The following is a 26,668-nucleotide window of genomic DNA, read 5'->3' as shown; positions in this document are numbered from 1 at the left end:
GAATCTGATACATATTTATGAGGGGATAAGGTAAATCAAGGCTGTTGATTGAGAGATATTTGGGAATGCAACTATTCCTACTGTATGGGACTGTCATTTTGTGTTCTATCTATTGTTTATCCATCAAACATCAATTCTCGGACATTCCGGGACCAATTTTGTTCAAAGTTGGTACAAAGTCTAGTCATAATGGGATACAGTTGTACTTTGATTTGTTTCTCATTTACTTAACCCACTGTGGCAATTTTTATCCAAAAAAAATCCAACACTTTAAGCTGTCAACAACCATTTTTCAAGAATGGTTTCAATAGTTGATTTCATTCAAACTTGGCAATGGCATCTCTCATGGTGACAATAAATTATTGAATATAATTTTCTTGTTTCATCTATGTACTTTACAACTTTTTTTATGCTTATAATTTGAATAAATACCAAAAATTATCAGAAACAAAAGATTATTACATACATCAGTTAGAGGGCGCTGTGACCAAACTTGTTATACATCAACAGAGTGAATTTGGCTCAATGCTTGAATTAGAATATTATTGAATTAGCTGAGATACCAACAAATGCATTTCTAATAGAAACACTAATCGATACTGTGGGTTTACAGATAGAAATCCATAATTTTGGTCAAATTCTTATTCTTACACACTAAACACTTTTGCCAAAACTGAGTTTATATCTCTGAATTCAGACTATCAAGTGACTGTTTTAGACTTATATTCTGATAAAATGATTTAGCAATCAGTTTCATTCATCCATTCAAATTAGCTCTATTAGTAGCACATGTGAGTTTACTCGTTAAATTACAGTGACTGTCTAAGATGCACTTCTAATAGAGCAAATATGGTAGGGATTAACATACATAAATACAAGAGCTATTGTACGCTTCGTCATTTGTCATGGATTATTAAATGTATATCACATGACACTGAAATGATCATTCTAATGGCCTTTGCCGAGAAATTTCCATTGAAATTCACAATAGCCCCGATTGTTAGAGGTTCTACATGTTGTGTTGTTTGCACCCTACCTATGACCAACTTTTTCAATATTTTTTGCAAGAACTCTGTCAACTACAGTTGCACCTTGATTAAAACTGCAGTCTTTTTAATATAGGTCCAAGGTCTGATTTACAATAACAGTTTACAAGTTGTGTCTAGCTACCTGTAGTGATTACACTCTGCATACGAAGTGTGGCCAGTTTACAATTATCAGAAATACTGCAGGTTTGAAAAGTTAGGAGTATATATACCGGGGGTAACAGAAATAGGATCAATCGTGCGAATTGCAGTTTTGTGAAATTAATGCGCAGGTGCAACACAAGCTTTTATATTCCGCATTACACAACAGAAGCTTAAAAAACGAAAAAATCTTCAAAGTTGTCAGCATAAACACAGCCAAATCAAACAAGACTGTTTTAATTCTGATTAAACACCGGTAACATAACAGTACATATTTTTGTAAAACTGCTCTGTACAATAATAATGTAACAAAGTGTGACTGACAATTGGCAAAGTACCAAAATGATGAAATAATTTATTCCACGTGTTCTGAAAGGTGGAACTGGTTTATAAAAACATGAATTTGTCAAAAATAGTTTTCCTTGATTTTCTCTGGAAAGTAAGATTTCTATAAATGATGGCTTAATTTGTAATGAGTACTGTCAATTCACTCACTAAATTGTTGGTGAAATTTTTTTCTATAAATTCTGTAATAAAAGATGGTGATGGTGGTCATGGTCGTTGTTGTTGTCGTCGTCGTCGTCGTCATCACACCATGCATGCACAAGATTAGACTATATTACCAATATCAATTTGATAGTGGGCATATCAGCACATATAAAGAACGAGATGTTACCAAAGTTTATCTTTAACTGTAACACATCGTGGGACTCTAAAGAGTATTTAGTGCACATTACAGCCAGTATAAAACTTGATTGTCACTTTAAGAATACACTGGGTTGTTGGAAAGTCATGATTTCTCAACACAAATTTCACACATGGCGCAAACACTACTGCCGTTTAATTTATAATTATTAAATGGACACATATTTCCATTTGACAGCAATTCTTGAACAAAATTGGGGCAAAGATTATGAAAAAAATCATGTGTCAATTTATTTCTTCAAACTGAACAAAGATTAACTTTGCTGTTCTAAGGGTCGATGTTTAATGTGAGGATGTGAAACACAAATATTCATTACATTAGCAGTGGCAGTGGCATGAAAACTGAGTAACGTGATGATCAATGCAAAATATAAAAAAATTTGGCTGCATTTAAATTATATTTGTAATTCATGCAAAAGATGACAACAAATTATATGAAAACCAATATGGCTGTTGCATTACAGTTTTGTATGAATAACTAAACACAGTATTTACATAATTATTAAGTCCCTTTGGCACAGCCCAATCAGAATCCATGTTGTGAGCATGGGCAAATGGTACCGGTAATGACAAAACTGAGCATGTGCAGAACTACCCAATCAAGAATGAGGGATTGCACCTTTGACATGTAACACAAGTTTATTAACTTCAAACTGTTAATATTTAAAATTCAATTTACAAATGAATATTTACAAAATATTTTATGTTGTAATTTACAAAATGCATTTCACAATGAGAACATTGCATGCGGTTGCATTATTTCGGAATTATTACCAAACTTTCTTCTCAAACATACATTATAAATATTAAAAAATATTAAAATTTTATCAATCTTGTGATCCACATCTAAAATGTTATTTACTTTAAAATTTTAAACTTTGTAATTTACTACTTTCTGAGTACGTACTGGGGATGCATATGTGGTACATGAAACAGATTGTCAATGAGAAAAGACGACTAGTATATATACAAGAAATACATACATACAAACAGTTGACAGACTACTTACTCCAAAAAAACGCAATCTAAAAATGGATGTGGGTCTCCTAAAAAAGATTCAATTTAAAGAGCAATGCATTATGGGATATCATAAATTTGTCATTCTTAACCCTTTGAGTGCTAGAATTTTTCCCGCTAAAAATTTAACATTTTTATTTAACCATATTTATGCTATTAGAAGCACAGCTCTAATAGAAGTGCACAAATCAATACTGAATCATTAAATTATTATTTTTTTTCCTCCATAGAAACACACCTGTAACTAATAAAGCAAATACAGTGTACAGCATTTTTTCAGTAATTTGTTACTTTTGTACAAAAGGACAACATTTCCAATTGCCTGCAAGCTCTTGATTCAAATTTTTGAAAGAAAAACATTAAAAAAATTATGCAATTTTATGGAAGATGACAAAAGTTTAATGTCCAATAATAGCCAGTGGGTTTAATGGTAAATATTTCATTTAAGTTTTCCAAAGTGATTACAGTGGTAGGTAGGTGATAGTAAATTTCATCAAATAGGAATTTGATTACAGTATTTATAAAATTATATTATCCTGAATGCAAAATTAAAAAATTAAAATTTGGCAGAAAACAAATTAATATTATGAACTTACAAATTCCAGAATTTAGTGAACCATGCAGATAAGAGTCTAGCTCGATGGCTGAACAGACAAAAAAAATGGATTGAATCCATGAATTGATTTTGGAAGTTTTACAGAGGGCGCTATTCAATGACAAATGGCGGCCATATTGGAATCTGGATACAAGTTGACATGTTGAAATTGTTCAAAAATAATTTTGCAAACGTCTGCACTGATTATCATCACTATATAAAGGACTTAAAATATGTGGACTCTTAAAAAAACATACCAGTTGTATGAAATGAAGAATAATAATATTACAACAAACATCAGTTTATTGCCTAGGTTCCTTTCAATATAAAAGTTGCTGTTAAAAAAAAAGCAGAATTGTATAAATTCTGAATGCTCCTTGTAAAAGAAAATGTTTTAAAATGTACAGGATTTAATTATATGGGATTATAACATTTCATTGTATTCTATAGGAGTGTATTTCTATTATAGGAATGAAATATATCACTGCTATTGAATGAATCACTCATTATGCTTGTGAAAATAGGTGATATTCCATTCACCTCGAGATCTTGCACATTGCGTGAAAGGCGCGGACTGAACGTCTGTCAAAGATTGAACGATTTGATTTTAAATTTATGTTTCTTTTTTATAGCTCAATGTCGTAATGGCGATCCTTGAGAGGGGAATATTGCATTGAGATATCATTACCATCAAATGGGTATTATGAAGCATAGAAATACACAAAAATATTGTTGTGTTTGATGAATCCAACGCCATGTTCGGATGTTTTGTCCTGTTTTTTCGTTCAATTTCACGCATAATGCAGGATCTCGCAGTCAACAGGAACATATTTTTCATGAGTTGTATAATCCGCTATGGAACCCATATTAGACGCAATGCGACACAACAACCGCCATCCTTAAATATCAAACAAGCTGCAACTTGTCAGGTTAGAAAAGATAATGGAGTAATACAATATATTTTAATTTAAATTGTATGCATATATTATATTGCTTTAATCGGGGCATGCGTTCGGCAATTGAATAACTTGGCAGCTTTACAGATATAATTTAACATTTCTCAATGTTGCCACTAGAGGGCAGTAGCACCCCTGCCCGTACTAATTGCAGTAGGAGTCGGTAGATCATAGTATGGGACATCTTTATCCAGGCTCCGCTGAAAGTCATCTTGTAACCGCTCTAATCTTAATCGCCGCTGCTCGTGTTTCACATGTTGACCATAGAGGGCAGTATCACTGCCTCTAGTTTTCAAGTTCTTATTGGAGTCCCTGAGGGTGCTGGCACTCTCGCTGCACGTTAATCCACGGGTCATACTGTACACATCAGGGTATCGCATTCTTTGTGATTCGGGAGACGACAAATCATGTGTTCCATTGTTCGTCATGTCAGAATTTGCTTCAACCGAATCCTTGTCAGATTCCCGCTCCATTCTCGTCTGTTCTTTACACTCTTCTTTGACCCGAACCATGAGTCGTCTGACTTCCTTGTTGCCAGGGGCGATCTGTATGGCATCTATTAAATCCTGTAACGCTGGACCGTACTGTCTGTAATGTGGAAAAGAAGACAAAATGATGTCAGAGATCTATTTTTCAAGCAAACAATTTGAGATAGTACAGTCAGAATTCTGCACAAAGGGTTTTAGGTAGGCCTAGTATAACAACCTATTCCAACCTAACCTAGTATAACAACCTATTCCAACCTAACCTAGTATAACAACCTATTCCAACCTAACCTAGTATAACAACCTATTCCAACCTAACCTAGTATAACAACCTATTCCAACCTAACCTAGTATAACAACCTATTCCAACCTAACCTAGTATAACAACCTATTCCAACCTAACCTAGTACAACAACCTATTCCAACCTAACCTAGTATAACAACCTATTCCAACCTAACCTAGTATAACAACCTATTCCAACCTAACCTAGTATAACAACCTATTCCAACCTAACCTAGTATAACAACCTATTCCAACCTAACCTAGTATAACAACCTATTCCAACCTAACCTAGTATAACAACCTATTCCAACCTAACCTAGTATAACAACCTATTCCAACCTAACCTAGTATAACAACCTATTCCAACCTAACCTAGTATAACAACCTATTCCAACCTAACCTAGTATAATAACCTATTCCAACCTAACCTAGTATAACAACCTATTCCAACCTAACCTAGTATAACAACCTATTCCAACCTAACCTAGTATAATAACCTATTCCAACCTAACCTAGTATAACAACCTATTCCAACCTAATCTAGTATAACAACCTATTCCAACCTAACCTAGTATAACAACCTATTCAAACCTAACCTAGTATAACAACCTATTCAAACCTAACCTAGTATAACAACCTATTCCAATCTAACCTAGTATAACAACCTATTCAAACCTAACCTAGTATAACAACCTATTCCAACCTAACCTAGTATAACAACCTATTCCAATCTAACCTAGTATAACAACCTATTCAAACCTAACCTAGTGTAACAACCTATTCAAACCTAACCTAGTATAACAACCTATTCCAACCTAATCTAGTATAACAACCTATTCCAACCTAACCTAGTATAACAACCTATTCCAACCTAATCTAGTATAACAACCTATTCCAACCTAACCTAGTATAACAACCTATTCCAATCTAACCTAGTATAACAACCTATTCAAACCTAACCTAGTATAACAACCTATTCAAACCTAACCTAGTATAACAACCTATTCAAACCTAACCTAGTATAACAACCTATTCCAACTAGTTTTCGAATTATGAATCTCAGTTGTAAGTATCTATATCAGAATGGATACAAGAGTAGGGCTGAACAATATGGGTCAAACAGAAAGTCATTGTTTCCATGGGAACAAGTTCCCTCATATTTTATTTGCGTTTTGTCATTTAATGGATGAAACTTGTGGCGCAGTGATTTTAAATTGTCTGTATTTAAATAAAAATTTGATTTACAGTGGAATCAATGCGGTAAAGATTGACAGGTTAGTGGATGAAAACAATAAGTTGACAATATAATACTCACCTCATTGCTCTTTTGGCCCTGGCTCTTGCATAGTAGGCTTCAAATGAACTCGGTTTCATCTCTAATGCTTTGGTGGCGTACTCAACAGCAGCTGAAATGTCCTATTGGTTAGAAAATATGCAAATAGTACGTTATTATGCAAATAATATGCAAACAGTATGTAAATATATAAATTGAACACAAATATGCAAAATAATGTGCGAATACTATCCAAGACACAGTTCATAAGATTCTCTGCATTGCAAACCCTGGTCGATGCAGGATCATATTTCTAATGAAACTACTAGTAGTACTCAAGTATTTTTCCAAGTAGTGTTCAGTTCTCAAAACACCATGTACATGAGTGGTGCAACAAACATCGTTTTAGTATTTACTACAACACAGCAAGACATCATCGCCATATTTACTTTATTAGAACACATAAGCTTTTATTGTAAGGTGCATCATTATATTATGACTTGTGTGATCACAGATAGACCTCTGGTATTTATGTATTCACATTAGGGCATAATGCTACTAATAGAGAAAATACAGTATATAGACTTTCGCTAATTTACACATAGCAAAGTTAGCTAAAGTCTACAAATTTCCACAGTTTGCCTGATAGCACTGGGTGTAATAAAAGTGGCATCATGAACATAAAGATGATAGAATGAATCCAGCTGCGTCAAACGATAATTTTGATATGTAAAGAGTATCATGTCGTATTCAAGATGGCGGTCCCCATAAAGTAAATATGGCACTTGCAACAGCTGACTGTGTAAAGAGGTATGACTTACATTCATTTTTCTGCGACATCTTGAGACATTTAAGAAGAGGTTAGTTTTCAACTCTTTGAAGGTTCTTATTTCTTCACCAAATCCTTCAGTTGGGAATTTCTTTAATGCATACTGGTATTTGTGACAGGCTTCTCTGTATTTTCCTTTCTGTTACAATGAGAGACAATATTGTTATCAGTCTATGCAATGACTCCTTAGGTGATGAAAGAACTACAGTGACTCCCTAGGTAAGAAGAAAACTACAATGACTCCTCAGTTGGAGAAAACTGTTATGACTCCCCAGTTGGAAAAAACTGTCATGACTCTCCAGTTGGACATATTTGTAATGACTCCCTAGTTGAAGAGAGAACTGAGAACTTCACAGTGACTCCCTAGCTCAAATGAGAATTATGAGTTACAAGTAACTTGTAAGGCTACCATCCTTGTTGTCTTAGAAACATGTATAAGTAAAGATGTTTCATTTGGAATACACTAGACCAAATAATCCTAACTTTTTCAACAGAGGTATATGTATGTGCATACATTTCTAATTTCTCCTGATTGGTCTCTCCAAGGCAACCATATCCCCATATTAGACTACCTAGCAATTAGCTGCATTATTACATGTATATATAAAATACGAGTTTGTGCAATTAACATTGGTACCGCTTACCTTATAAAGATTATTACCATCGTCCATGACCTTTTTGATTAACAACGCCATGATATCTGGTTTAGCCGTGGCCATAGCCCAGGCAGCTGGACCGAGCTTAGCACCTTTTTTCAACAACACTGCCACAACAGTTGAGTTCCGACACCCAATAGCTCTGTCTAGAGGACGCATACCACTGTAATCGACATGTTCTAAATGTGCTCCTTTTTCGAGAAGTAGATGCACCTGAAAAATATGAATTACAGATTAAATAAGGTTATTTGTCTCACTGTTTAGATATTTTTTTTTTTTAGAAATATTTCTTTTGAGAGTTTCTGAGAATGCAAAATGCATATCAGCATAGAGCAAGATATGTTTTCTTTTTAAATTTTATATCATATTCGCCCTATTAGTAGCATATAAGCTTACGTAAATGACAAAAGTTATGTCTATGGTCAAAATAATCATATTTTTAAATAACAGATAAGTCTGCAATACATGTAACAGATTGTTTTCAGAATAGTGGAAATTGACATCAAATTGCTGTAAACTTGGAGACACAATTCAGTTTCCTACTAATGCATAGTATGGATGCGTTTCAATTACTAGTAAATTATACTCACCACATGAGGATCACCAAAAAATGAGGCCAGATCCAGTGGTGTACGTCCATTTTTATCGGTATAATTAACTGCTGAGCCCCTTTCTAGCAAAGATCGTAAACAGTGTATGTGTCCTTTCAAACAAGACCAGCATAGCGACGTCAAACCTTCCTTGTCACACTTTGTGACAGAAGCACCTGAAAAGTAGAAATAAGAACAGTGTATTAAGTCTTCCCAACTACATTCATAGGTCCATTCTTCACTGCTGATGATGTTAGCAATGATTTCTTTGAAGTTTCTGTATTCAAACTTTTTAGCCGAAAAAATTAATTTTTCATTCTTTACCTCTAACTTTTTTTTAATGATTTTTTGTTTGTTTGGTCAAACTCATGTTTCTCTCAGCACTACTATTATTCCACAATTCATAATTTGGTAAGTCAAACACATTTGTCCATACCTTTACTGAGTAGAAGTTCAAGTACAGCAAGATGACCCTCAGCAGCAGCGATCATTAAGGGTGTTCTACCGTGTCGGTCAGTCTCTTCTATGGCAGCGTGGTAATACAACAAAATATCAACGATTTCCCAGAATCCTCCTTTCACAGCTAGCATGAGTGGAGTGAAACCTTCCTTATTGCCGATATGTACGTTAGCACCCCATTTAAGTAATAATTTAACAACTTCAATCTTGCCATTTTGTATGGCTGCAGTGAGTGGTGTCTCATTGAGTAAGCTATCGTAGCTGTCAATCATAACACCTTCACTGCCGTGTGATAACTCAGCAAGATCCAGCAAGAATGATATCACCTAGGAGAAAATAGAGGTTAATATAGAAGTTTAGCTTTCACAGCAACACATCATACCTTATCTACAGTGTCAGTAAATACTTTACTTAATAGTCTTAATTTTTATACCTAAATATGTTAAAGTAAAACCATTTAAATATGCGATAATTGAATTTACAAACACTTGACATGTCGTACTGTACATTAAGACAGTAGAACAAGAATGGGACTACTTTCTTAACTGATCCATGACGCGCTCACAAAATACCATAAACTGCTATAATCTTACAAGAATTTTTTTTTAAGAGAAAAACTACCGGTATATATAATGGATAAAATTCTTTGAGCAAAAATTCATTCATTTATAGCACTGTAAACCACTTTCATTTTGCGAAAGAAAACATTTTGTTAGTTTTTGAGATTCAGTGAAAACGCTAAATTTAGTAGCAGGAAACTTTTTCTAGAGATCATGCAACACAGAGCACCAGAGACTTTCATGAAATTTTCTTCATGAATGCAGTAAAATTATCAAATTGCAAAAATTCCTAAATTAAGCAGTTTACAGAATATCAAAGGCATATGCACATCAACATTTAGTGTTTGGATGTGAAAGAATTCACCATCGCGATAAAACCTTGTAATTACACGGCAATGAAAGACAAGGCAACAAAAACACTGCAGGAATAAATGCAGCATTACCGGTAGTTGTAACTACAGCAATCACCACTCACCTCTTTATGCCCCATTGCAGCAGCTCCAACTAGTGCTTGCTGCATCGCTTTACTTTTATTTAATGATGCAGATTCTCTCCATTCTGCTTGCAGTAAAAAACTAATGGCTTCGAGTTTGCCGGCACGTGCAGCATGTACCAACGCACATTGACCTTTGTTGTCAATGTGATAAATCTATAAAGTGATAGAAAACTTGTATATTATTAAAGTCACAATAAATATATATTTGGTACATGTCTTTTTAAATACATTGCATGTTTATATTTAATAATCAAATATCTCTCGTTTAATGCTAATTTCAATTATACAGATAATGAGTTCATTTCTAATATATAAACCAAACACAAAACATAAATTACATTTTTTGAATACTGAATCATTAAAAGATGACTTATTTTCACCATAGTCATTTTGACCTCTGTATTTTACATAAATGAATGCACTAATAATTTACATGTGATTCATATTGAACACAATTTGAGCACACATTGATTTATTTCAATAAATCGCAGCTAAACATAATTTCATAAAAAATAACAATTACTTTCTAGAACTTATAACCGAGTATTACCATAGAAATTAATACACCCACATGACCTAATCACAGCTATGTAATGTGTCCTTTCACAAAAATAGAGATTATGTTTTGTCACAGACTTTTGTCACGGAGCAATGACCATGGTGATTTAGCAATGTATTTATACGCTGAATGTGTGGGTGGGGGTGAATGATGATCAAGGTACAATTTTACCACTCACCTTAGCTCGTTTAATAAGTAACATCCTGATAATCTCCACCTGATCACTCCCTGCGGCAAAACACAACGATGTTACGCCATCTTCGCTAACTGCGTCGACAGTTGCTCGGAACTCCAGTAACAACGACACCATTTCTGTGTAGCCTTCTTTGGCGGCCACGCACAGGATAGGTGCGTTACCGAAGACATCAGTACGTATGTTGGGATTGGCTCCGGCAAGTAATAACAGCCGACTTACCTAGTAATCAAACATGAAATCATTATGACTATGAGGGCGCTATAGAGCACTAGTGCAATGTTGATCATTGAAAATTGGTCAGGAAATCATGTAGAGCGCCCTCTATTGACAACTAAACGATTTTCACTTTTTTTTTTAATTTTCATCTGAGATTCTTCAGTCAGGAGGGACAACGATAACATTCAATATTGGGAACTGTCACCTTGCACAAAATTATTGATTAAAAAAATTGTCAGGATTTAATCTGTTCAATGTGACCTTTGATATGTCAGTCATATTCAAAGTCAATTACCCACAATGCATTGTGTCAATACTCGCAATACAAATTCCAGACATGTTCTAAATCTGAAATTTCCAACAAACTGTGAATTATCAAAACTCACCTTTATATTTGGCGAGAATAGATTCTGAATGCCGGCTAAACTGACTGATAAATCAGCAGCATTTAAAGACATCCATATTGCCTGTAGTTCTCTGGATGAGTAGCCCAACTGTCGACCCAAAGTCTTATAGATGTGGGCGTTCAAGATATGATGTCCTAATTCTAAAGCTTTAGCACCAACAAGTTTAGGAGATTGTTTTGATAATTTAAAGGCAAGTAAGGCATGACCATTTCTGTATGGAGAAAACAAATATGAGTGAGTTATTAGTTGTATATCATTGTTGAAACCACCAACAATCAGTGACACATTTGAGAAAGGAAGCATTTTGAAACCGCTGGAGATAGGTGGCACACTGTCATAAACCATTGGAGATAGGTGGCCTTTTTTTATAAACCAATGGAGATAGGTGGTCTTTTTTACTAGATAAATCATTGTAGATGGCCACATACATTTGTCAGAAAACGACGCATAGCCCCTTTGTATATTTAAAACAAAGAAGAGAGTGAGAATAGAAGAAGGGGGAGGGGGTCAACTGTCGTAAAACACAGGAGATGCACAACCAATTTTCACAAACTGCCCCATTAATGAAATCCTTGAAGATAAGTAGTCCGTTGTCCTTAACTCAGTGGTTTATCACACATATTTGACACTCAAGACTAGACTTGTATAGTCTTCCCATGATAGTTATGTTAAATGTGCCTATATGACAAGTGATAGGAAACGGACATAATAAAGGTTAATTTGCAATATTAAGCACATGTGCTTATTTAAATGACCCTCAGCATAAATAGATCAGCGTACATTTGATGTACCTAAAGTCCCATCGAAACAAACAATTTTGGAAAACATTTTTGGTATCCTCAGGCAGACTCAGGGCATTGCCTGGCAACCATCCCCAGTGAAAACAAAAGTGCAAATCTCTCAGAAAACGGTACTTTTGGATTGTCTTTAGGAATTAGAGAAGCGCTTCTATCACAGTAAACGCAGCTATAAAAAGTAATGTTGCATACAGTAGGCTACTTTCCAACTTTCATCCAATCTAACTTTGATTGCTTTTATTCATACAATAAATATTAAACATTCCCCTGACTAACTCACTGGCTGGCATGCTATTGTTTACTTCACCCATACTCTTACCTCTGAGCACATAGATACTCAACAGTTTCTGACTCGTCGCGTCTCATCAACCACTCCCTAAAGGATGGATGGTAAAACATGCGTGTCTGGTCATTCCGGAGCACCAATAATCCGGATAACAAATCCATTCGTCGTTGAAACTCATCAGGGGAAAGAAACCTCATTGTAAATCCAGCATTGGCAGCGTCAAGAAGTTCCTCATCAGTGAGCGGGTGGAGACTAGCCAAAGCAGCCTCTAAAATAGGCATGACCTTCTCAAACGCTGACATGTTTGAAAAATGTATATTGCACAGTAGTAAGTATACTTCCGTTAAACAGACAGGAAGGACTTTATAGTTTGAACTCTTGATGACAATATGACCTCGCTCGATTAAATCCAACACAAGTTTCACATACAGAAAACAGCCTTCGCTAAGCGATTGAAGATGGGCAATGAACCTAGTCTGCATAGCGTATTCAAGTTTACCGGACAGTGACACATTGTTCCGGATGTTTGAACTGTGATTGAGACGATACGTGATGTAGTGCTGAATATCTCGGGGGATCTTATCTGTAATTCCTCTGTCAAGGTTGATCCGATGGAACGGCAATAATTTCAATAAATCCTGTGCACTAGTCCTAACTGTGATAATTAGTTTCAACCAACACGGAAACTGATTAGCATGCTTGATGACAAACGATGCGATACTATCGCCGTAATCCGATTTATGTATCTCGCCTTCATGAATAGAATCGATGAGTATTACACAATCTGACGAAAGCTTTCCTTGTTGTTTCAATGTGCTCAGCGGTTCAATAATCCCAGTCAAGAACGCTGATGACGGATTCTGGATACATTCCTTCATACTCAAAATGTTTTGTAAATGTGGCTCGCTGACCAACATGTCTTTAAATTCATGTAACTGCGGTGATTGCGACAGCTGAGCCGCTAAGCTGTGTATAAACTCCGGCACCAGACATGTGGTCAGGTTATCTGTTTGACAGAAATGATATGCAACAACTCTTGATGACAGAGCTTTGTAGACTCTATCTGACTGTTGTTTCATCCGTCTAGTTAAAGTGTCCGTACTTCCAATGCCGTTCAAACCATTGACGAGACCATTCATCTGAACCCCATCAAAATCTGGAATTGAGAATCAACATTTGGGATGGATTGAAAATACACTATTAAGTATTATAATTATTGGAAAAACTGAACTTTCTCCCATACACTATTGACCTCCACATAGCACCGAGTAAACTTTTGTCAAGTCTCAGTTCGAATGAAATGTTGATAAAAAAAATTTATCAAAAATTGTAGGCAAGATCAAGTTCTGTCTGTCTGTCTGTCTGTCTGTCTGTCTGTTCTGAAATTAATATTGAAATCACAGAATAATTCTGAAAATGCAGTGTAAGGGAGACAAAATGTTTCACTGAATATTTTTGTTGAACAATGAAGATGAAGAGATCAGAATGCTGAGAAAATCACGCACTGAATACAAACATCACTGTCAAGAGAACTGCTCACACAATATGATGTACGCCATCAGTTATGGAAAGCAACAGTTGGAAATAGTAATATAAACATACCCATATAAATAGTATATATGAACGAAAAACAAAATCATAACAAAAAATAATCATTACCTTCTACTGTTCCGCTATTCATGAAATCTTTTCCGACTTCGCTGCCAGATACCAACTTAGCAATAAGGGCAGTCTTACCATAACCGGCGCTACCAGTGATGATAATACCGCTATTATTAGGTGCGGAGTCACAAGACAGATGCTGCTCGATTTCGTTAAGTACCCAGTCACGGCCAATAAATGTTGGATCATCCTGTACGCTGGGGACTTCAAATCGTAGCGATTGGAGGTTGATTTGTGGCGGTTTATATGGTGCAAAACGAACTGTTGAGAAATAGAAAGTCATCTTTGTTGTAAAGTCTGTTCTACATGACCTTAATGAACTGGTAAAACCTCACAGCCGTAAAACACTAATAATGAGAGTATATGACGGCAACATAAAGAGCAAGAAATATGAATATGATGAGAATACATTAAATTCATCCTTGACCACAAAGGACACTTCCATAATAACACCAACTGATGGTGCCGACTATACTTTATAAAGGTGAACACATTTACATATTTATCATCACCATGGTTTTCCAGCAATTAAAATCATACACAATGGTATTTTATGAGATATATGAATAAAAACCATCTTTTAATAAATATTAATGATTTTAAAATCTATAATCCATTACATGTAACGGTGTTGGATACTAAGTTTAGTAACTCGGTAATAAACTGTAAACCGGCAGGTCAGCGATAATGTTGAATCAAATGAACATAATTTTACCTTGGCTATGAGTTTTAATCAAAATATCAGAGCGACATATTGACCTACTGCTCAATGATTTTGAGCAATTTCAAAATTATATCAGTTTTAAACTTTCAACCTATTTATTTATACTAAGTTTTAGTAATTCACAAAGAAAAATTATAAAATTTCATTGAAATTCACAGGGGTTTATCCAGGGACTCAGTGACTTTTGTCAAATCAAGTCATTCCAAATACCTTTAAAATAACTAATGTTTCAGAAATTAAAAATTTAACGGTTAAGGATTACCACTGAACATACTCTCAGAGGACCAGGATTGGGGATGTGGGAGAAGGTTCAGGGAATTCAGACATCTGTCATATCAAAACAAGACGTGGATGTGAATAAAGTGTGAAGAAGGGTTATAGCCAGAAAATAGAAATTGCCTGTCTAAAAACTTTATTGAAATAAAAGATAGCAGCCCCTAGTCTGTAACCACAGAATTACAATCGATTTTTGTTGATTATTTACAGTTATTTACTGGTGATTTACAATAAAAATTTGACAGGTTTGTAGAAATTTTGCCTGTCAAATGTAATTTTATACGTGTCTAAAATGACAGGTAGACAGGTGCTAGCTGAAAGCCTGGTACAAAGTAACAATATAACACTTTCTGACAGGGTGTTGATGCTCCATTATGCAAATGAATGAAACAAAATGACAATTGCCCTCAAATCTTGTGCTATTTTCTCCACAGTTTTCATAGATCTATGATCTTAGCTACTAAACCTAGTTAACATGTAAGGTGACTCCTGATTGGACGAATACATACAAATGTGTCAAAAAATTGATGAGAAAATAGTTTGGTGTTCAAAAGGTTAAAACAGTTATGCCACTTCTTCTGCAGGACAAATATAACAACCCAATTTCCATGGTGATACAATGAGATTCCTGTGAGATCCTGAGCCTGGGGACAAGTTTTTTGGTGCACATTAGTTTTACATGCTTGAAATAAATGATTTTACCTTTTAAATCGGGATGCTTTTGCATATGTGCTCGTAGAGATCGTCTAATAGCTGCCTTTCTTTGTTCCGCAAACATTGGTATGTCTTCTACTGCATTAGGATTGGTGGCTGCAACAAATAAAGATACAAATGTAACAGAAAATCAGAGATAGTCTTACATTTGAAAACATTCACCTGAGCAGGGATGTGAAGACCCACGCTAGACATCCAGTCACTTAGACATGAAGTACTAAACTAATGAGTACCAAATAGACAATGTTTTTGTTTTTTTAAATCACAAAACCCTGAGAGCGGAAGAGCAGCTGAAATAAAATGTGAATGCTGAATAAACGAAACATTGCAAAGATGCTTTGTAAATACACGTAATTTATCATTAAATATTAACAGTTATGATTTAACCTAAAATATTAAAATATTGCATGTAAATGCTACTGTATTGACTCTATTAGTTGCATATACACTTTATATAAACATATTTCAGTGATTCAGTATACAACAAATGCAAATTGACAGCTTATGTACGCTAACAGAGCAAATATGAACCTTTCTACCAGCAGTTCTCTCTTTTCATCACAAATTCACAAAATAGTCCTGTTTATAATCATCACTTTCCTTTAGAAAGTTGAGACAAAAATAGCCACATTTTTTAAGTAAAATATAAAAAATTTACTTGAATTTTGTCTGTTGACTCCAAAATTAGGGTCCATTTCCAGAATATTGAAGAATATGAGAAAAAGTACAGAAAATTTGGGCAAGTAAGTCAGGTGGTGAAAAACCATTTTATTTTTGCCACTATCAATTTTTGTGGTAATATTGACAGCACTAGACAGCATTTCAAGATTGTAACTCTTAAAAGATTCCAATGAAATGTTCACTGATATAAAATACCTTTATTTTTGTGAAATTTTCTAAAATAAAGCATTTCAAAGTAAACTGTAAACCACAGACAAAATATAAACATACAACCACAGCCCCTATAATAGAACCAACAATACAACATTTTATAATATCAATAACGACTACAAATAGACAGAGTGACAGAGAACTCTGATACCAGCACAACTACACACCAAGTGACTGATGATATCTCCTGGCATAGTGGATGTGTTCTACTAAATGCTACAAGAACCATTATACAGCTAATCTAACATCAAATCTAGATGATTTTTGTACTGTTATAATAAGAAAGATTTCTATCTGTCAATATCTGCACTTAGAGGTTTCCACAGAATTCTGGGAAATACTACGCCCTGTTTCCTGTACCTATACTTTTTGTGAAATGGGGGTTTTATCACAGCGAAAACCATCCAGGCAATGTTAGCTCAGATGACAACAGAAGAGGTTATGATATATATAGAAGCAAATATACCAGACTGACAGTCATTTGCGAATACATGTACTGTGAATTGAAAACTACTTTTTTTTTGATTGTTAAAAAAAATTCCCTGATTCAACACTGTATTCAAAATGGCGATAATCTCACTCACTGCTACACAGTCAAATCTGCCCAAGCCTTCATTGCAGTAGTTGTCATTGCTTGAATTACATTTGATTGATGTACATGGAGAAAGGAATCTTTACCACATATCACCAAATACAGATATTTAAGTAGCATACCTTATAAATCATTCTTGTTACATATGTTCTAGGTCAATTTGTTTTCTAAAATTGAAGTGTGTTATTCAGAAATTGTTATTAAATTTATGATTTTTTATGAAAACTGAATTTTTCTTCAATGAATTTAATTGGTTCTACTCGGTACTCTAATAATATTATAATGTTGATATCAGTTTGTTTTTTTCAAGTTTAGGTCATATGTAATATGTCTGCTACTAAAGAAAACATTGAGTATGAACCGTGTAAAATTTAAAATCTGTACTATTACATAATATATAACATAAGGTTATGCAACTGGTGTTATATGTGATGAAGAATTTATATGTGAAGTTATATGAATCTCAAAATGATCACAAAAAGGAAAATTAAAAAATTATTACTAGTGTTCAACTCAAGCTGTTTTTTCTGGTGTCCTTGCATATCTGTGAGGCACATGTAAAGTGTCTTTTGTCTTTTTGAGTATGGTGATAAACAAGCTTGTTCAATTTTCACATCTGTTGCATTCTGTGTTGCATTGATCAGAACAAGTCCGATAGATTTTCCCCCTTCTTGCATTAAATTAAATTCAAAAACAGGATATAAAAAAGTCACAGTGTTGTAGTGGCGTCTGAGGTTCAACAAACATGAAAGTATTTTGGGGGATATTTTCATGCTTAATAATGTACACATTTGATGATATCAATTATAATGAACTAGGTATCTCAATGCCAAGTTCTTCTATGAAAAGATCGGTGTATCGACATTAAAACTAATATATAAAGGAAATTAAAAAAAAAAAAAAAAAATTCAAATTCAGAAGTCATTTGATTTTCTGGCAGATATTAAAATCTCGCAGTGAGAAGAAAGTTCCCTTCCATGCTTACATGAAATTAAATGTTCAACACAAATCCCTTTGCATGGGATATACAAGCTGCACACTCACAACATGTTACCGTGTTTAACATCGATAGATAGATATAGCTGAGGAGAATATAGTGTTGTTGCAAAATATTCACAAACCTGAACAAACACAGGTGAAATTCATGATAGTGTCCGGGAGAAGAATACCATCCTTAGCACACTTAACCAAACCTACCACTCCTACCACTATACTGTGTGCAGTGAGATGGACAATAGATGTGATTATTTACGACCTGATTAATTATGCAAAAATACCATGGTTAATTCATTTATTTTAATCAGATCTCTGAGATAATGAGATATTTTGAGGCACTTGCAGGGACATTAAAGCAGGAGGTCGAGAGGGGTCCAAGACCAAGACACATCTCAGTGCAATAAAGCTGAGAGAGTACAAAACAAATTTTGACTACCAAACTAAATTTGCTCTGGAAAAGCTTGATTTAATAAACATTGCAGGTTCACACTGTATCAGAATAAAACAATAGAAGTGACCAGACTGTGAGTCTAAACAATGAATATTTGCATAATAATGGGAACAAAGAAAGGCAATTCAGTTATTTTGAGCTTTTGTGAGAATCTGTTGAAAACGCATATCCCACCATTACATGTGTGAGACACATGTGACAAGGTGATTTGATGTCAAGCACAGAAACTCCACCAGAAACATCACATGCAATTTGTTTTGGCTACTTTGACTGGCTGAATCCAAAATAGAGTGTATAAATAAATTTAAAAAAAAAAATTTCATTGACTAAACAGTAACTAACCGAAATTTAATATTCACTTGCATCATAAATAGTAATACTGCACTTGCAAAAGACTTAAAAAATACAATTTATAAAACCTAATTGTAATACGTAGTTTATATATACCCTTTGAATTGTTTGTAATTTTGAAACTTTTGTTGTTTTTGTTTATTTGTGTTTGTTTTTTCTGATCTGTATCCTTACCATACAGCACCCAACGATGGTGCAGTTGTGTAATAAAGTTATTATTTAATAAAATTTTGTAAATGTTAACAAAAATTGGCTTTGACATAAAAGGGATCAGAACAAATTATTGTAATATATATTTAATTTTATGTGTAGCAAACACAATCTGACCGAAGGCAGCAGAAAGCCATGAAATAAATGCTGATAGACGAGAACGGTGATGGTATTCTGCCAAATCTGTAAATTGTTATAAAGTTACATCGTAATTATGGGAGAGATTGCCCTGGGTAATGTTTTGGATAATGGGTCATATTTTGGGAGATCACCAAAACCAGGGTGATGTTCTGGCACTTTTCTCAACATTGTTTGTTCAATCAACCATTTCCACGTCCACGCCCAGAGACAACACACATCAGTTTTCTCATACAGAAGTTCGATTTACACTTGATGCCATAAATTCATGCACCCAGTTTAATTTAAATAAAATTTTTATCTGCTGTGTTCGAAAATTCACACTTTTCATGCAAAACAGAAATCATTTGAAAAAAACATGTTGTAAAACATTACATCATGATGTATGCATCACCTCGCATTGTCTGTGATCCCTACAAGAGATAACAACACATGGTACCAGCTATGACTCAATGTGAACAATCTTTTTTCACTCACAACATGAGCACAACCGCAGACCAGGAAAGGGAAAAAAGTGCTTACAAAAAGGTATTACATATAAATCAAAACATTTCCTTGTCAACAATAGAATTAAAAAGCAATGTTCTGACAGCTTGAATGACGCATAGCACAATATTATTGAAAAAATGAAAGTTTATTGATGAGTGACCCGATGTGTGAATTTGCGTCTTTGATTGTATAGCTGCTTGACCCTGTGACAGTACAAGTTCGCCAGATTGACGAAATTTGTAATTGCATTTAAATTATTCTAACAACGAACTTGCGATAATTTTTTGGAAAAAACAAAAGTTTTTTTAATGACCATCTTGGGCGCAACTTGGATGTCACAGTGTTATTTTTTTGGCAGAATTACATACTTTCTACAAAGTTCCATCATTACGGTACAATTGTGATAATAATCAAAATGATACGCTGAACTGACATTCTATTCATAACCGACATGATATACCGATGATATATTCATCACCAACTACCAGTATAATAACGATCTAACCTGTGATATCAAAAGATCTTTCAACCCTCTTCTCATAGTAAAACCTGATAAATTAATGTTCCAGTCAGTGCCCAAAAAACATAGTGTTGGCCAATTTGTTTTCACTCAATTTGCTATTGCACAGTGCCCTCTATTGACAAATTGAACAAACTTGCAAAATTTGTGCGTGATTTAATATTTTATATGTTTTTTGAGAACATAATACAGATATGCAGGAAAGTCTATTATACAGTGTCTGTCATTGCACAGTACACTTTTAAATTTTGTATTTTGCAAACCATGTATACACTGGCTGAGAGCTGTATCGAACATGCCATTGTTATGATGTGATATTTTAAAATTGCATTACCACTTTATCTGCATAAAATCTCACTGACCCCTGACCCCTGTAAGCATTCCCATTTTGTATGATCTGCAGAAAATCTCACTGACCACTGTAAGCATTCCCACTTTGTATGATCTGCAGAAAATCTCACTACCCCCTGACCCCTGTAAGCATTTCCACTTTGTATGATCTGCAGAAAATCTCACTGACCCCTGACCACTGTAAGCATTCCCACTTTGTATGATCTGCAGAAAATCTCACTGACCCCTGACCCCTGTAAGCATTCCCACTTTGTATGATCTATAGAAACTCACTGACCCCTGACCCCTGTAAGCATTCCCACTTTGTATAATCTGCTCAAAACCTTTCTCTGACCCCTGAAAGCATCATAATGGTGTTGGGATTTTTTGTACAGTTCATGAAAATGTTGACATGTTTGAGTTCTGGGCTTCATACCAAACAGTTGGTTCAGGAATAATATATAGATAGTATTAACCATGTACCCATACTCATTGGTTGCTCTTATTGCTGAATTCTCTGCATGCTTATTTTGCTATATCCTCATGACAACCTCATATTATATTAAGGTTATTACGAGGATACATTAAAGTATGCACAAAGACAGTACAGCTGGAGTATCGACCGACGCACAGCGGAGGTCGATGCGATGACGTATTGTCTGAGTGCATACTTTGAGGTATTCTCATAATAACCTTATTATGATACATCTTTCCCTTCCAAGGATACACCATTGGAATGCCGAAATTCAAACAGTTTAGAACAGAATCAGGGAACCTCTTTGTCTGGAGTCAGGTCAAACTAGTGGCAGCCATGTTTGTTTTTATTATTAGAGGACGCTTACGTGTGTAATCATTCCATATTTGGAATTCGCATTTCCTTATATGGTAGGGTGAAAATACCCCGTAAAATATCGCAAAATTACGGCACCCTGTAACTTATGACGTCATGGTAACAGATGTATTAGAATAATTATTATTTATTATTATTACTTACTTGACACTGAATGAGGTCTTCCTGTACTTGTACTGTTCACCATTGGTGTGGAGGCTTTCAGTGGAATACACGGTGACATACTCAAACTAGACGTGGTGCTCTCAAAGCTCTGATCAAAACCGATATCACCACGACAGGAATCACGACTTCCTGTTGTGTTGGGAGTTCTTTCATCAGAGCTGGCAGCTGTGAAGTAAGAAAAAGATGATGATAATAATAATGGTATTGATGCATAATGATATTGATAATAATAACTGTGATAATCAATAATTATGATTATACTAATAGTCGATGGTGATGAGAACACTCAATGATGAAGAAAGATAAATACCCCCGGTAATGGTCACATGATGCATAAGAGGATTCTAATTTGGTATTGTACAATAGCCAGTCACTTGGAAAAAAATAACCTTCTTGAATTTCCGTGCAGCCCTAACTGTGCCAAATCATAGTATGCAGACATGTATAGAGTGTCTATTTCACTTCGATACGAACATCCAAGTAAGCACATAGCTATGTTATAATGACTTCCTATTTGTCTGTCTGATTTTGACTCATGTGTCAAAGGTCAGATGTTATGATACCAGATTAAGATCGCTACTGGATACAGTATCGGAGAATATGATTCTCAAATTACTTTTCTATTTGTGCATGTTGTGTGAGCTCTTCAGTAGTACCAATAGATGAAAGATTTATTATAACATAAGATTGGTTACCATGGCAAAAAGAAGGTATAACAAATTACACAAAAGTTAGTTCACTATTCACTATCATGTATCATATTTCGTTTGTGTAAATAACAGGTGTGTGTCTGTTGTCATAATATGAGGTTATTATTACAAAGATATCTGACAAAGCATGCAAGACGGCAATATGGTGACCGACACATAGTAGAGGTCAATGAGATCCCATAATGCCTGAGTGCATACTTTGCAGTATCCTTGTGATAACCTTATTATTAGACATCATTTCCAGCTTTTACCCTCAGAGTCATAATTTACTGAGATAGAACAGCCTGAAATTCTATCAAAATGTATTAGTGTCTGAGTGAACATTTGCTTCAGGGATGGATTGTATTTCAGTCACACAAACACGTCTGATGTAAACAAAAGAACATGTTCGAATATGGTATACATTTTCCAAACAAGGAAAACATCTGAATGTGCCTGTAACCCTTTCAAACATGTTTGTAAAACCTTTTACGGACAGAGAAATTAATCCAGCATACAATACATACAATGAATTACATTTCAATACAAACATTGCGTAGTTGTACTGTTTAACCTGTACCCTGATAGTTATTGAACTATGATTAAATAATTCTGACAAACTTCACAATAAAACTGTCTAGCTGGGGGTGGGGGTGGGTGGGGGTGTAGAGGCCTTGTTTGGGAAGCAGATTTTTCATATATGCAAATGTCCTGACTTTTTACGGTTAGCTCATATTGCTCTAGGACAGTACAGGTACTCACCATGAAGAGGTGATGGCGTTCCTAATGTTGACGTTGATGTCGGCTTATCGTGGGTTATGTCACAACTATCCAGTGATGACACACTCGTAAACGACGACTGATTGACACTACATGAGGAAATCTGACGAGAATTATTCATTTCTACAGGATTTGTTTCTTGATGAGTAATCCTTGGAGAAGGTAACGACTCTTTTGCCAGAATGACATGTTCGGCTATCTTCACAGATGTTACAGGCATGAGACACTCACTTATTTCGGCCAATGGTTCCTCAGCGACTGTTTCTAAATTGTCATGATGATTGACTTTAGCTTTCAATAAATACCCCAATCGATCCATCAGTGCTTGTGCAGCCTCATCCACAGATGGGGGTGGAGGAGACAGCGGGTAATCCATGTTCGTTACTGGAACTGCAAAAAAAATAATGGAAAATTAGGTTTTTGTTGTAATAATGTTGTCAATTATATATTTAAAGAGTGTACCATATTTGCTCTGCTGGACGAGCATCGCCAGTAGAAGCACGCATAAATACATTTATTATACAATTGATCATTTAAATGCAACAAATTTTTACATTTTTTTTTTTATTTACCAAAAGCTATTAACAGAGCAAATACGATAGATGTTTTTTTTTTGATAAATTTGTCGCAGTAGAGATAACTGATGAGATCTCACAGGTCAGAATCCAGTGATGTAATTACGTACTATGTAGTTATGTAGCTACACATAGGTATGACGACTATTGACGTAATTCAGGGGCCTTTCATAGTAAGAAACTGATGCTGAGCACTACATGGCAAGATCTCAAGTAACCACTAATGATATCCGCTCATACTTTGTATGAAGAGATGCGAGATATCAAATACTTAGGAAGTTAGATGGCTAATTAAGAGTAACAATTCTGAGGGGACATCACTACCATGGATGTTCCCACCAGAATGCCTTGGTACCCCAATATATCAGATATTTTCTTCCTAATATGATTTCCCATTTAACAATGGATTCCCCACTGCTTTCTGGAAATTGACTAAAGGCTGATATGCCACCTTTTACTTTATTTGCCCCCCACAAATTTAACATAGTGAACTTTTCATTTTGGATTTTTAAGATGACAAGTCACAGCGACTTTATCATTAACGATGAAAATTATCGAATCACCAAAATAAAAAGCATTGAAATGTAAACGTTTCACTCGACTGATGGAATCAGCTGATGCTAATCAGACGTATGTTACACCGCACACTGGCTGAGAATTCGAACTACTCCTTAAACTCAGAAACAATCACGGCTGTAAGCATTCCCGACCTCACACAGTCCTCACAAAATACAAACACAAGAAAACATCATGAGAATTACCGGTAATAACTTCGATAGACCTCCATAATCACCTGGCATGTGTTGATATATGTGGACAGTAATCCCGAATTGTCCATGCCGGGCATAGCAGAGTATGTCTCAAAGCAAACCAGCTGAAATGAACACCCGGCTACTTTAGCGGAATGCTAAGCATGTCACATGACTACTGGGAATGCTCTGAGTTGTACGTGTCTGTTGATGCGGGTTACATGATAGGCGTTTTATAGGATATGATATATACAAATCTGCAATGCTAACTAATCTAACCATACTTTAAGAACTCTATTTCAAATATGTGCGTACCACACACAGAGGTAATAATGCATTTTATATAGGGTGAACTTTTAAACCTCAGCTAGGGATGAGTCATTTAGTTCACTGGGGTGGGGGCTAATTAACCATGATTTTTTTGGGAAACATTATCTTGTTTCTATGCAAAGCCATCAATCTATTAAAGTGAACAATTGAAAAAAAACAAAAAAAAACATCAATGTCAAATGACCCCTCCCCGACATAAAATGTCAACCCTTAAAACCATTACTGTAAGAATATTTGTTTTCTACATTTTTGTTGATGACTTTTTTTATGGTTTGCAACCAAATTACGCCAGATCAATTAAATTAAACTACAGTGTACTGTAAAAGCATTAAGATTGGGATTTATTGATATTGATACAGCTAAATAAACTAATTTAATCCATAATAGACTGTAATGTGGCCTGGTTATCTTCATATTATTACATGGGTCTTTCGGCTCCATACTGGTCTGAAAATGTTAACCATGTAGATTTATTAAAACGTCACAATGAATGGAACGGTCAAATTTTCGTTTCTGTAGTAACTATTCGAAGAACATACAACTGTCATTCATTGGTTGGTACATTAGCATATTCAGATTAGCTGTGTGCTATTTATATCAACCAATCAACGTTGAGGTCACCTATTGACCATACAAGTAAAATTGAGGTTAGACTAGACTAATATGGAGAGAGACGCAGGACGCACAAAATTATAAAAGGGGAACCAGGCTAATTGTAATGGAGGTTGGAGTGACACAAGAGCACTTCAAGGTCAGCAGACAATAACACAAACCACATATTACACTAATGATGATCCAAACTATCAAAGTTATTCGATTTTGCGTTCAACATATTTGACATTTTGCTTTGTAGTGACTTACATAATTAGTTACAATTTGTATTATGATTTCTTTGTTTCATATTTTATTGTACATATAAACCAAATTTGAAATTCTACTCTATAGATGGCATACAAGCCAAGAACATTATGCAAATTTAGCTAATTATTATGCACAAATTGTGTCAGAAACCAATCACATCTTTCCATCGAATGAGAACACGCTGTATTGAAGATATCTGGATTATATTTGTTAAATTGTCTAGTCATTACGTAACAATGCAGACAAAGAATGGCATGCATGACACATCAAAAGGTTATCAGACTAGTTCCATATGAATATTATGCAAATGAAGCAAATGAATATGCACACATTGTGTCAGAAACCAATCACATCTTTCCATCGAATATAAACACTGCTGTATTGATGATATTTGGATTATGTTTGTTAAATTGTCTTGTCAGACAAAGAATGACCTGCATGACACATCAAAAGGTTATCAGACTAGTGCCATATGAATATTATGCAAATGAAGCTAATTAATATGCACACATTGTGTCAGAAACCAATCACATCTTCCTACCGAATATAAACACTGCTGTATTGATGATATTTGGATTATGTTTGTTAAATTGTCTAGTCAGACAAAGAATGACCTGCATGACACATAAAAAGGTTATCAGACTAGTGCCATATGAATATTATGCAAATGAAGCTAATTAATATGCACACATTGTGTCAGAAACCAATCACATCTTCCTACCGAATATAAACACTGCTGTATTGATGATATTTGGATTATGTTTGTTAAATTG

At 34.8% G+C, this 26,668-nt stretch overlaps 1 protein-coding gene across 2 annotated transcripts in view; it reads right to left on the bottom strand.

Moving 5' to 3' along the window:
• Window positions 1–1,378: 1,378 nt before the first annotated feature.
• LOC102808122 (protein TANC2-like) overlaps window positions 1,379–26,668 on the bottom strand; it is a 100,675-nt gene continuing 75,385 nt past the window's right edge. For both annotated transcript variants that reach the window (XM_085495252.1, XM_078006979.2), the window contains exons 5-18: window positions 23,363–23,770; window positions 21,891–22,076; window positions 15,917–16,024; window positions 14,212–14,475; window positions 12,586–13,708; window positions 11,449–11,680; window positions 10,829–11,065; window positions 10,071–10,244; window positions 9,013–9,361; window positions 8,577–8,752; window positions 7,975–8,199; window positions 7,323–7,469; window positions 6,544–6,644; window positions 1,379–5,048 (exon numbers count right to left, since the gene is read on the bottom strand). In XM_085495252.1, the coding sequence (XP_085351378.1) occupies window positions 4,577–5,048; window positions 6,544–6,644; window positions 7,323–7,469; window positions 7,975–8,199; window positions 8,577–8,752; window positions 9,013–9,361; window positions 10,071–10,244; window positions 10,829–11,065; window positions 11,449–11,680; window positions 12,586–13,708; window positions 14,212–14,475; window positions 15,917–16,024; window positions 21,891–22,076; window positions 23,363–23,770 (4,202 nt within the window). In that variant the 3' untranslated portion in view covers window positions 1,379–4,576. The remainder of the gene's footprint in view (window positions 5,049–6,543; window positions 6,645–7,322; window positions 7,470–7,974; window positions 8,200–8,576; window positions 8,753–9,012; window positions 9,362–10,070; window positions 10,245–10,828; window positions 11,066–11,448; window positions 11,681–12,585; window positions 13,709–14,211; window positions 14,476–15,916; window positions 16,025–21,890; window positions 22,077–23,362; window positions 23,771–26,668) is intronic.

Source organism: Saccoglossus kowalevskii, chromosome 21, assembly GCF_978046115.1.
Source record: "Saccoglossus kowalevskii chromosome 21, keSacKowa6.1, whole genome shotgun sequence".
NCBI lineage: Eukaryota > Metazoa > Hemichordata > Enteropneusta > Harrimaniidae > Saccoglossus > Saccoglossus kowalevskii.
Note: the sequence above shows the minus strand (reverse complement) of the source record. Positions and strands in the feature narration are given on the sequence as shown.